The 14182-nt window shown below is 31.8% G+C and overlaps 1 protein-coding gene and 1 long non-coding RNA gene across 2 annotated transcripts; both read right to left on the bottom strand.

Moving 5' to 3' along the window:
• Positions 1-1945: 1945 nt before the first annotated feature.
• On the bottom strand, positions 1946-4020 carry LOC130467173 (uncharacterized). The gene is made up of 3 exons (XR_008927331.1): positions 3929-4020; positions 3195-3259; positions 1946-2219 (listed from the first exon to the last, which is right to left on the bottom strand). It is a non-coding gene; the product is annotated as an uncharacterized lncRNA (long non-coding RNA).
• Positions 4021-6865: 2845 nt separating this feature from the next.
• Positions 6866-12832, bottom strand: LOC110781955 (disease resistance protein RPM1-like). The gene is made up of 4 exons (XM_056837774.1): positions 12700-12832; positions 12519-12598; positions 10507-11416; positions 6866-9693 (listed from the first exon to the last, which is right to left on the bottom strand). The coding sequence occupies exons 3-4, from the start codon at positions 11361-11363 to the stop codon at positions 7674-7676; spliced, it is 2877 nt and encodes a 958-aa protein (XP_056693752.1). The 5' UTR covers positions 11364-11416; positions 12519-12598; positions 12700-12832; the 3' UTR covers positions 6866-7673.
• Positions 12833-14182: the final 1350 nt, after the last annotated feature.

The following is a 14182-nucleotide window of genomic DNA, read 5'->3' as shown; positions in this document are numbered from 1 at the left end:
AAGTTGGTTGAATATAATAAAACATAGATAAAGCAAGAGAAATGTATAAACAGGTGGGTGTAGTATAAGAAGAAAAAAAATGAATAAAGTAAGAGAATTAGTACAAAATAGTTAATATTGTGAGGGTAAGAAGGGTAAGGTAGTAAATTTTTATGTATAAAAATAGAAAAAACAAAGTGTAAAGAACATTATCAAACGAAAAACGAAAAGCGTAAAGATTTTTTTTGAATTTTGATATTGTTAAAAACATCTTCGAAGAACATCCGATTTGAAGCAAGCGATCACGAAAAGTGCCAAGCTAAAGGACATGTATAGTGTACAAGCATGCGTTTGAATTAGAAAAAGCAACAATTTATGTGTTTGTCAAACTATATTGAGCCTTCTAACTTCTAAGGCTCCCACATGTATTTGATGTATAGAAGTTTGGATGTTGGGGGGATGTACGTGACAACGTATCTTATCCTACATGCTAGCTCGTGTCTCTAATAGTTAATTATTCCCTCTGTTGAAAGATAGTACTTTCTCCGTTTATTTTAACTCGCAGCGTTAGTCACTTTCTTGCACGTCAATGCAAAACTTGGATCGTTAGTATCTTTAAATCTCTTTTGTTTTAACTCGCAACGTTAGTCACTTTCTTGCACGTCAATGCAAAACTTTGATCGTTAGTATCGATCTTTAATTCTCTTTTAGCAAAAGTTATAAAGAAAAATTGATATTTTGATAATACACATTGAGATGAATCTAACAAGATCCTACATGAATATGTTTTATCCTACATATAAATCACCAATATTATTCAAAATAGAATATGTGAATAGTTAAAAAGTGCAAACATTACGAGTATTAAAAAACAGAGGAAGTATAAGATTAGGTACATAGGATATTTTAACATAAACAAATTAACCTAATTATTGGTGTTCAAACAATTATAACAACTACAAAAACAACCTCTTTAAAAAAAACACATATCTGATATGCGAAAAAACAACCTTGTGCGTAGTGTCTTGTTGTGCCGTTTCTTTTTTCAGTGTCCTTGCGCTCGAACAACTCCCCGATACGCAGATCAGTCACTCGAATCGTACTCAAGAAAAAACATCAGAAAGAACCGTTGTGTGCATGTGATTCACTGTATCACAATTCACAAACTATACAATTCACCTAATCTTCTAGATAATATGGTTCTAAATTATAATCTAGAATATTCTTATGAAACACAAATTCTTATTTACAATGGGTGTACAATAAATATTGTACACCTGAGTAAAAGTTAACCCAAAATGCTTAAAAGTTAAGCATATATATGTAAAAGTTATCTATTTTTAAGTGATAATTTTTTTTATTTTAGTAAAACTTATGTCTTCAACATCACTAATAATGTATAAAATTAATAATTTAACCCTTTAAAATATTTATCTATCAATTTTTTTTACTAATATAAAAGTTAATCAAAACTAAGTTAAAGTTACAAAAAAAATGGTTAAAGTTATCTTGGTGTACAATAAATTTATTGTACACCCTGTGCGCGCAAGACCTTTTGCTTATGAAATGTCTAGAATTATCCTAAGAAAAATCTTGTAAAAAAATATCTAGATAAATGACAAGTGTAGGAAAATCTAGAAACTAGGATACAACAATTATAAATATGTTGTATGTACATAAGTCGAGAGGTGAGTCAATCAAGAGAGCTCCCACAAAATATGAGGGTAGAAACAAGTAAAATATTGTTGTACAATTCTTATCAATATAATAAATGATAAAAATGCAATTTTGTTATATTATTCGGGTCTATCAAAACTTCCGCGTGTGTCCTCAAATTTCTATCAAGAGGAAGATGTGGTTTTGTGAGATTTTTATTGTCGTATCCAATAGAAATGTAACACCCCGACAATTCTCTCTTTTCTAAAATAATCTTTTAATATAAAACGTAGAGAATTATCAAGGCATTATCGCCCGTGTGAAAACGTAACGGCTTATTCAGAATTTTGCAGCGGAAAACATAAAACTAACTTTAGGTTTATAAGTAATCGATTACAGGTTTAGTCCCAAAAATCATCCAACGAAAATAAGGAAATATAAATAGTACGACAAGTTTAAAGTCCCAATTAACAAACCCAAGTTAACTTAGCAAATCAAAACTAAATACAAGCTCTCTATTCCCGATCCCAATGATGCAACATCTTCAAACCTGCAGATGGACAATGCTTATTGATCCTTAGAGACTGCTCACCAAAGATTGGGTCATCACAGGATCAATAAGGCATAGCCATGATCAACATGCACAAGCAAAAGCACGTAATCAGCAAAGCTGAGTACTACATACTAAAGCAATAATAATCCTAACATGATACTATTGAACGAACACACCTAACATGGTACTAATAAAACACGAGTAAGGGTAGACAAAACATGTCAATTTGACGACAACACTTTACTAGGCTAGGCTACACTGGACTAGACTTTTACAACAATAACATTATTTTAATTGAAATAGTCAATGGACCGAGTTGCTACTAGAAACTTCTTCTTCTTCACTAAGGAAGACGAGGTACGGGCGCGACTCCGTAAACCCCAATGACCTGCGATATCGAGGGACTTTTAAATAAAAATAGAACCGGTGATCAATCCGGCCCCAGAAAAAGTCATAGGCTACCCATGACCCCAACTCCTGATTGTCCGTCACTTTAGACGTGCACAGTCTAAAGCTATTGCTACTCATTTTCACTTTACATGACTTAACTTTTAATACTTGGTTATGACTCATCAAACATAAATATTATATTCAACAAGTAAACACAACTTCTTTTATCTTTGAATTAAACAAGTGATTACAACGTTCAACCAAGAGCCAATTCCAACCATTTTAATCCTTCCTTTATCCATATTTAAAAACCTTTATTAGGTATAAGGTTCAACTACCAAACAAGGTCCTCGGCCCTTATAAAGTAGTGAAAATCTAAAGAGGAACAACGATCAATAAAGATCTAAACCAATATTAAATAATATAAAGTTCCACAAAACCAACATGCTTGCATCAATATTCCATGCTAACATGATTCAATTCTTATAAATAAAGTTCTATGCTCAACGCATTAATTCAACGACATTGAACATGAAATTCCAACATAAACAAGTTCATAAATATATTCATCATATTCTCAATACAACACACATCCAAGCACACGGTATGTACGTACCTTGTGTAAACAAACTGATAGGCCACTTTAACGAATTCAAAAGTCGCCCACAAAGAATTCTCCGCCTAAAATAATCAAGAAACGTACCCAAATCAATTCCTAATAATTTACAGCAACACTAACGTACTCTAAACACATCCTAAACATATTTAGAACATTCCCCAATATCGAAACTTAATTAATTAACTCCCTAGAATAGTGATTAATTCCCTAACGATCCCTAATTATCATAAACTCCAACAAACGTTCCTTTTTAAAATTTCCAGCAATATAAAATAATTTCAAACGTCCAAAAAACATAATCCACGTTCTTAAAATCTTAAAAATAATAGCTTTAATAATATATAGTCATTCTATTATGATTTAAATCATTAAAACCTTAAAAATTCACACTTTAATAATTAAAAACTCTTATTTCAATTCAATTATGTAATCTGAAAATTAAATTATTAATTAAGCATAATATATAATCTGAAAATCTATCTTAATCATAAAACTAATAATTTATATTCAAGAAACATGAATTAAATTAGTAAACATAATTAAAGCCCTAACTTAAACATGATTAGCAAATCTGAAAATAAATTAGTTTATAATATAATTTGAATTCTAAACATAAATTATTTGAATTCTAAACATAAATTATCAAAACTAATAATTTAAACTATGAAAACCTTAATTAAATTATTAAAACATAATATTTCATTAATTAAATAAGAGGTTAAAGCATTAACCAAAAAGAGAAGGAGGAGGTGCTGGCCGGCGATAGTGCAGGCGCGGCAGCGAGTGGGCGGCGCGACGGCTGGGCGCGCGACGCGATGGTTGCTGGTTCAAGGGTAGGAAAAACACAAGGAGTTAGGAGAGCAAGAAATATAAGAGAGAAAGAAACGCGAGGGGGAAGAAAGTTACGGCGGAGTAGACCCGCGCGGGTGGTGGCTTGGTTGCCGGCAAGAAACAACGAAGGCTGCTGTGGTTGGTTGTGAGAAACTGAAACAATAAGTGAGAAGGAGATAAAGAACGAATGGGGAGGAAAGAAAAAAAACGAAGGTGGGAAGGGAGGTGTGGTTTACCGGTCGACGGTGCTGCGTGGCGGCAGGTTGCGCGTGCAGGAGGTGGTGCGGCGGTGAGAGATGTCGGTTGACGGCTGAGCAGAGCCACGAACGTGAGAATGCAAGCAAGGAGAGAGATGGGTTTTGCCCTTTTGTTTTCACGTGAATTAGGATTAGGGAAGGTAGGAAGGAAATTTGGGTTTATCATGTTGGGCTTCACCAAATTGGGCTAGGAATAGGATTAAGTTTGGTATTTGAATTCGACACAGCTTAGGATTGGTTTCTAAATTCAATCGATTTTCGTAATTCGAATTCTTTTCAACTTAAAATTCAAACATTATTTTTGATTGCACAAACCGTTAAAATATTTAGAATATATTTAAATAACACTAAATATACATTTAATATATAAATATAATAAAGTTCAAAATCGTTAAATATTTAGAACGTACTTAAAATAAAATAAATGTAGGTTAATTATATTTTTATTACTAAAATTCATAAACTCTATTTAAATATAAATAATATACGTTAAAATATATTAATAAAATTTATAAATTTACGGGGGATTACAAGAAAATTAGGTCAACTAAGGTTCATGAACTTCTTTAATTATGTCCCATTCAGTAATTGCTTATTTGGTTGAATCTATAAATCTCTATCATATAACTAAACGACGTAAAAGTTATTGCCTATTTTACTATCTTAACTAAAATTAAAAAAATAAAAATAAAAACATTTTATATTACAATATAAAAGAAATTAATTTAATAGATATTTACTAAAATTACCAAATTTAAAACTAAGAAAAAACTATCAATAAAAAAGGCAAAAAATAATTAAGTAAACAAGTGGTATTGTGTTTGTGTTTTTAAATTCGTCATGTCAGTAGTTATTTTGATTTTGTTTCTTGAAGTTTCGTTCGTAGAGAAGCAATAAAGTTGCACATGAGATAGCTCATTGTCTTCCTTGGAGCATAGGTAGAACTGTTTGGTTTTCCAATTTTCCTTCTTGTATTGCACCGATATTAATGTCGGATTCACTTGCTAATGACAATTTATCGCCTTAGGGCTTACTTCACAAAAACAAAAAAAATAAACATGTACTCCCCCGTCCCTTAATACTTGCACCGTTTTCCTTTTCGGGTCGTCCCTTAATACTTGCACCGCTTCTTTAAATGGAAATTTATACCAATATTATATTATTTCTCACACTTACTTACTAACCTCACCTACACCCCTATTCCTTACAAAAAATCATTTAAAATTCACACCCCCACTCACCACTCTCCACCTCTTACACATTTCCCACTAACTATATTAAAAAAATACCTCACTATCAACTACTCCCTCCGTATTTATTTAAGAGATACACTTGCCTTTTCCGGCCGTATTTATTTAAGAGATACACTTGCCATTTTTAGTAACTTATCAACCCCACCATCTAATTAAATAATAAATCTAATTTACCCACCCCACCTCCCACCCCCCTAAAATGACATGGTCCCCACTTGTTTACTTATTAAAATATCTACCCAACCCCACTTGCTTTATTATTTTTATTCATTAATTCTTCTTATTAATACACGTGCCCGACCAAGTGTATCTCTTAAATAAATACGGAGGGAGTAACACCCATTAAATTAATAAGTCAATTCAAATGTCTTAAACTCCGCACCGGTCAAACCGGTGCGAGTATTAAGGGACGGAGGGAGTAACCCTTTAAAAAATTTGTCCATATAAAAATACTCCCTCCGTCCCATAATATAGTGTCTGTTTTCCTAAAATGGTGTCCCTAAATGATGTGTCTATTTCTATTTTAAACCATTAATTTTTACCCACAATACCCTCATGCACTAATTGTAATTCCAATATTGTCAAAAAAAAGTCAGATTTTTACTTTGAAAATTGTACTTTTGGACTTTTATTCAACCCATGTGCTTGATTTTTGTCTTTTTAGGCCTATTTATTATGTATACACCTTTAATTTCTAACTAGATTAGATCCCGTGCATGCACGGATTTTGATATTTTTTTCACAAAATATTTAACAGAATATTTCTCAAACTACTGCATAGTTATATAGTTATAACATTTTTAACATACTTGCTTAAATTTATTCATCTAATATGCATATTTAAAATACTAATCCGTAATATGTTAATTTGACCAAAATATTGAGTGATATATTTTCCATTATTAATATAGCGATTTGACTAAAATATTACTCCGTACCAATTTAGAATAAGTATTATTACGTCGTATCTATTATTGCCATACTTTATAAACTAAATTTTATTTCCATACATAAATATTTTATAAAAAAGGTAAAGAATAAAAATAAAATAAAACAGATTAACTTTATTGGAAAAGTGGTTTTGGCGGGAAAAAATCGCACCAGGAAGTTACATGTGTCATTCCTGATGTCTCTTTTAGTATATAGTAATAGATTTCTCTCTCCATAAAAGCTAACTAACATGTACTACCTTAATAAGTACAAATAATTATTGCTTTTATTATCAATGTTATTCTTTACCTTAATAACAAAAGGCAAAAGTATTAAAAGAACAAAATCAAAATAAACAAATATAGTACGTATTACAACATTAAATTTGTAAGTATTTGATAACCTTGTGTTTGCATCAACATAAAATCAAGAAAGGGTGAAAAAGGTAAGGAAAAGAAAGTAATCCAATGTACTGTTGCTGTAGTATCTATATTATATATTAAAATATCAAATATGGTTTCATAAGGTTTGAAACCATGATCGTTAGTTTAAAGGATAAAGCCTTTACCAGTAAGCTATTACATGTGTTCATGTTATCATTGAAAAAAAAAAAAACAATATAAGTAAATATGAATATCATTAATGTAAAAACTAGTTTCTAAATTAAAAAAGGCAAGTAATGCAATGTACGGTTCCATTTGCAGCAATTAATTAATTATCTGATATTAGGCTCTAAACACAGAATCATTTTTTAATTTTTGTTTAACTTTTTTTATTATTTATGCAAGCTTGGAACGATATACTTCCTCCGTTTCGAAAATATCGCACCATAGTTGACTTTTACTTCTCTACCATTACTTTGACTCTTAATATCTCAAATCGTGTGCAAGTAAAAATTATAAGAAATTAATATTTTGAAAATATATATCAATATGTATCTCACACGACCCCACGTGACTAAAATTTCTTTACGTATGAATCACAAAAAAATGGCCAAAGACGTAACGTCAATAGTGTAAAAAATAATGGTGCGATATTTCCGAAACGGATGAAGTATTAAAAGTTTAACAATATACAATAGTGTCCAGGGAAGGTCTATCCTCCAATAATACATCCGCAACAAATCCCGGATGGGAGAAATCAGAATGTAGTTTTAGTATGAGCATTCTGCTTCTACATTCTGTTTCTGCATGATTTGATGATCATTAAAGGAAGCAAGTTTCCCAGATCCCTTGGTCACTCTTCTGAAACAACACATTAGGTACATGCTTAACAATGGAATGAAATTTCCCATTATGTTGAAGACTACGAGCAAAATCCAGTGGCATATCAAAGAAATTGAGTGTTTCCAGTCTTGAAAGGTGCTTGATTCCCAGTGGCACCTGCAGTTTCATGCTTTGGCCAATAGCCATTAGTTGAAGCAGAGGCAGAGCACCTTTCCATATAGACAAAGATTTAAGGTTACCCAGATCAAGAAGATGTAGTATCTTAAGCTTCTTGAACCCAGTATTTCCAAAGTGTAAGTTGTCACCATCATATGCCTCTAACATTTGAAGTTCCACTAAATTTGGCAGAGTTTCCAGGATATGAAGAGGGTCATCTTCTAAACGTGACCACCTTAATCGGATTTTCACTAAGCTATGGAGTTCTAAGATCCAGCCAGTGTTGTGCTGTTTCAATGGTCCATTCAGGTAGAGGCGTTTTAGTATCAGTTCAGAAGCTGATTGGAAATGATCAAGATCAATGAATTCATTCGTGTATACACTGAATGTTTCAAGGAACTTCATCTCTTCAATTGCAGTACAAAGATCTTTCCCATCTTCAAACTTAAGCTCTGTTATTCCTAGTCTTCTCAATTGCCTCAAATTTCTTAACTCCTTGACCACACTATTTGTTTGAGTATGACCCACATCAACAAATGCTAGCTTCTGTAATTCCCCAAATTTCTCCAATGTTTTTTCCTGTAATTTCACCCCTGTCAACTTCTGGGTGTGGAGACTAAACCCAGAATCATACTTGTAGCAATATGTAAGAAGATGACGAAGCTTGTGGAGCGTGTTAAGATCAACAGGAAGCTCGTAAACTGGAGTTCCTTTCAAATCCAATGTCTGGAGATATTGAAGCTTACCAATGGAATTCGGAATCCTCTTAATTTGAGTATTTCTTAGGCTTAAATAATGCAAGTTAAGTAACTCACCCACTTCTTTAGGAAGGTAATCTATGAGAGCATTACAAAAGTCAAGAACTTTCAGTAGAAGAAAGTTTTTCGAGAATAAATTAGTCGACACCTGAGGCTGTAGATACATTTTTGCATAAAGAAGAGACCGGATGCTGGATTTCCGTTTTGTAATACTCTGCATGAGTTGATGATCTGCATCATGAAAGCTGTGGTCCATGTGAATGGACAAGCGACGCGCGTGGGGCTGTACAAATTCTTCAGTAATCTCTGAATTCGAAGGAATTTGACAAAAACCCAGCTCTTTCACCTTGGAAATGATCATCTCACACAATACTATAGAGACTCGCAGATTCTTAGTTTTTCCAGTAGCATCTGTGAATTCTTGAACCAAATTCATATCAACAAGTTGTTTAATGTACTTCTCTGCAAGTTCTTCTGGTGTTATATTGTTAGATCCAGATCCTCCATTTATATTTCCTCCTTCAAGAATGATGAAACCTTCTGCTATCCATAAACGAATAATTCTCGATTTCCCAACCATGTAACCTTCTGGAAACAGACCAAAATACAAAAAGCATGGTTTCAGGTAATGGGGTAAATCATGATAACTGCTTTTGATTAAGAGCTTATAAATTCCTGTATGATCTTGTTGTAGGCAAAACCCAGGACTTTGACTCATTTTTTTCCATTCTTCCAAGCTATTTAACTTGGTAGATAGAAAACAACCCATTTCTGATATCATGAGTGGTAATCCTTCACATTTTTTGACGATTTCCTGTGCTAAATCATCCAAAAATGATGGACAATTATTTCCTTGATTGTTTTTGAATGCCCTTTTGCGGAACAGTTTCCATGCGTCCATTGAATTTAAGGGCTTGAGTTTGTATAGCCCGTGTTCTGACCCGTCAACCCATGCACGGCCCACATTTTCATTGCGTGTGGTCATTACTATTTTGCTAGCTTTATTATCATCATTGTATGGTAATGCCTTTTTCACATAAGAGGCTAACTCTCCATCTTGTACGTCGTCGAAAACGACCAAGTACCTGAGAAATTATTTCAAACCTCAATGTTGTAGGGTGAATGTAATAAAATAAGTGAAAAAATGTAAAAAAAATGGGTGGACGTAAGGAAAATGAATAAAATACGAGAAAATTAGTAAAAAGTGATAAATGTTGTAGGGTATTTTTTTTACTTTTACAAGCAATTACTCTATATAATTTCTACTTAGAGAATTGGTAACGACTACGGAGTAATAATTAAGCAATAATAATGTTTAGAAATTTTGGTATTTACTACTCCGTATCTTAAAAATACACTACTTTTGCATTAACTATTTTGTGAAAATTTTATTATAATTTAGTGCCTTAAAACACAGCTTTTATAAAATCTTTACACATAAAAGAGGAGAACGCTTAAAACCATTAGGAAATGAAAGAGATATGTTTATTTTAAAATGAGAAAACCAAAAATTGTTAGTAGCTTAGTGATTTCAAAACAAAAACATACTATAAATCAAAATTGGTAGTAAAAATTTGTAGCGTAATTTATTTCCAATATTAATCGGAGTATTTAGTTATGAAAACAATGAGTATTAACTATTACCTCCGTTTCTGAAAGTTCTTTACGCTTTGAAAAATATGTTCAAATTATGAAAACTTTGACTGTAAATTCTCACTATTATATACATCAAAACATTACATGTAAGATCTTGTTAGATTGGTCTCGGTACGCATTTTCAGAATATCAGCTTTTATCATTTTTTCTCATATGAAATTTGATATGTTAGTAGTTACATATTGCAAATAGTAACTGTAAAGAACTTTATGAAACGATAGTAGGCAGTATTAAATAAGTACCTCTTCTCTGACAAAAACTTCTTTAATCGACACAGCAAGGGTCTTTCTTCCATTGAATCAATTCCTTCAAGAGCAGGGTAAGTTCTTGAGAAGTTAACATCACTATCATAACAAGTAAACCTCCGAAATTGCTCAACCTCACTAGTAGCTTCATAGAACTGCCTCAACATACTCCTTAATAGGTCAACATGGTTGTAATTTCTCGAAACACGAACCCATGCACGAATAGGAAAGTAATCTCTAACAATTTCATCATTATAAACACTACCAACAACGGTCGTCTTTCCAATTCCTCTCGTCCCAATCACTGCAATTGTAGAAATTGATGATGATTCCTCAAACTCCAGCAAACCCAGTAATCCAATCAAATCCTCTTTAGCAGTTTCAGCACCCACAAGTTCAGATTCCTCAGTCATACCCACAGAAAGTATTAACTGTTGTTGCTGATAATTGACAGTAGTACTAGTATTTATATTATCGAATCTGTAGTTTGTTTTCCTCTGACCAATATCAACTGCCTTTTTGCGTAAAGATTGAATGTTTTTAGCAATGGTTCGCTTGTTTAATGGTACAATCTTCTTCACCTTGTTAATGAGTAATTCATTTCCTTTCTGTAAAAGCTTATATTCCTCAATTACGTCCTCTATTTCGTAAGCAAATGTTCTTACTTGTCTCACCCACTCTTTTACAGAGTCGTCTTCATCTGATCTCTCTTCTGCATTCTTAAGTAAGAGTTTGATGCTATTCAACTCATCACGTATAGCAACTATATCATCTTTTAGACCAGATATTAAGGACACTTCTTCGTTTATTACTGTGAATAATATTTGGATAGCACCAGAAACTACCTCTGCCATTCTTTAATTTCCTTCCTTGTTCAGCGCGCACTTATATAGGCGTATTTGAAGATCTTGTAAAAAAAAAAATTACATTAAGGTGTGATTTCACAAAAAAATTATATAACGTCATTTCTCGCAAAATTTGGGTTATAAAATGTCTTTTTTGACAAATTTGCCTTAAAAATAATAAGCTTTGTTCATTTAGGCTCCTTTTGTTTTAAAAGAAAATGATTTTCCACGTACAACTAATAATTTTAAAGGGAAAACAATGGAGAAAGATTTTTCCTTTTTCCTTACTGGAAATTAATGTTATAGAGAAAAGGAAAATATAAGTTGAAAAGGAGAAATGGATAGGAGGACAGAAAAAGAAATATAGAGAGGAAAATTTGGTATTCTTTCGTTTCAAAAATAAAGTTGCTTTCCACCTTTGGGAAAATTATTTTCCGCCCATAACAAAACAAACGGAAAATGAGAAAATCATTTTCCGAAAAGTGTTTAAACAATTCGGAGTTGGGAAGTTGCAAAATGAAAAGGAGCCTTGATAATCAAAATAAAGAAAAAACTAGTAAAAAGAAAGTGAACTTGCTTTAAAAGTAAAGAAACTAACAATTCGGAGTTGGGAAGTTGCAAAATGAAGAAAATGTTAATAATGACATTTGTGAGATCTTGATCATCCATTTCTAAAGATGTAAGGTCCAATATGTTGAAAAATAGTCACATAATACTCCCTTCGACTCTTAAAGATTGTCCAATAGGCCGGTGAAATGTTACTTTTTAAAATTTTGGTTGGGTCGAGTTTGTGAGAGAGAAAATTGGTGGGACAAGAAGCAATGTTTTGTAAGAGTAAAAGTGTAATTCCTTAACCAAAAAAAGATTTCAAACATGAAGAACAAAAATATATGGATTAGAGTATATACGAAGATAATTAAGGGGACAGGAAAAAAAATGTGGAAGACAAATGGAGTACAATAAAGAGAGAGTCGATCTAATGAAACCTATTTTGATCTGATATATTTTTGTAAAAACATATCTGAAATGGAAAATACTTCATCTTTGCTGGTGTGCTTTTACAACGAATGCAATTGCAAAGCAAAAAAAAGTCAACATAGACGCCGATGGTTAAGAAAAACAAGATAATGAGATATACAAAAAAGTGAGGATAGTGAATGTTACCATGCACTAAAAGTTCATGTTTGTTTTGTCTACTTTGTTTGGTTTTCCCCGTCAAAGCCAAATACACCTTTATCTCATAACTGATCAAAAGAACAAAAAAGGAAAAGTTAATCAATAATTCAAGAAAAGCAAGACAAAATGACATCAAAATAAAGGAAAATTGGACGATTTAAATTGAGACCTTGTCAAAATAAGGACATGAAAATCCACGCTTCTCAATTTGAGATGAGCAAAACAAAGAGGAACTTGATATGCGCTAGCAATAACTCTATACTCTGGTTTGATAATATCCTATATGAATGAAGACCACAAATATAGCCCCCCCCCCCCCCCCCCCCCCCACACACACACACAAAAACTTCTGAACATAAACAATGACAAATTGGCAAGTACCAAAGTCAAATCAACTAAGAATTGATTGGAGTTTTCTTTTTGGTTTATTTATTTTCTTCGGAAATTTCCAATAATCTATGTTATTGTACTAAAGCACAGTATGTTTTTCCTCCTAAACTTCACATATTTTAATTTGCTTTTTGTTAAGGTGAGTTATATGTATAATAAATTTTCTTGGAAATAATAATAATTTTAAAATATTCTAGTTGTAGAGTACATTATGAAGTGGTCATATTTTTCTTTTAACAATTTTTAATTAATAATTTTTAATTAAAGTCCACTCAAAAATAAACTGAAGGATTTTTTGTCATTTAACACCTTAAAAAAATTAGTTTTTGTAATTAAACACCTTATTTATTTTTTATTATATTTAAACACCTTAAAAATCTAAAAATTTATAAATCAACACCGCTTAACGATTTCCATAAGAAAAAAACGTTGATTTTTAATCATGCTATAACTTCCAAAGCATAATTTGATGGTAGAAGGAGTTGTTACCACCATATCATGCCTTGGGAACTTTAGCATAGTTAAAAACTAATGTTTTTTTTAACAAAAATTGTCAAGTGGTGTTGATTTCTAATTTTGTTTTTTGTTTTTTTAAGGTGTTTAAAAACAATAAAAAATAAGTAAGGTGTTAAATTATAAAAATTTAGTTTTTTTAAGGTGTTAAATGACAAAAAATCCTAAACTGAATGCTAAAAAAAAATATTGAAGCAGAGGTAACTAGTGATAAACAAGTCAGAGATGGTGCGAGCTTCCAAAGTCTTATTGACCCTGTCAAACAAAAATAATTGGTGCGATAAAAAAAGGAAATTTAGAAGAATTTTCGCAGAAGACAATGTTATGACAGATTCTGCAGCAAGTGGTTTCTAATAATGCAAGTGGTTTCTAATAAGTTGACCACAAAATTATGCATCAGTAGAAATAAATGTTATACAGATACTTCAAATTTGAGACGAATTACTAAAATTTTATCTCTAAATTAAAATTGAGATGAAATTCCATCATAATATTTTTTGAAACGTCTTTTATAGAGACGTTGTACTGCCGTCTATAATCATCATTTTGAGACGGATTTAGACTATTTAGAGACAAAAAATTTCATCTCTATTAAATGATTATTTTTGTAGTGGTTGTACTTGGTCCAGTTGACTTTTACGAAAGTCAATTCTAACATGCATATCATTCTCTCAAAGGCCGTGTAATATTAAAATGATGCTACTTTAGCAAGAAATATTGAATTAACTTGATTCTAGAGGCATCCTTGC

Source organism: Spinacia oleracea, chromosome 2 (assembly GCF_020520425.1).
Source record: "Spinacia oleracea cultivar Varoflay chromosome 2, BTI_SOV_V1, whole genome shotgun sequence".
Classification (NCBI taxonomy): Eukaryota; Viridiplantae; Streptophyta; class Magnoliopsida; order Caryophyllales; family Amaranthaceae; genus Spinacia; species Spinacia oleracea.
The sequence above is the reverse complement of the archived record's forward strand: the minus strand, read 5'-3'. Positions and strand labels throughout refer to the sequence as shown.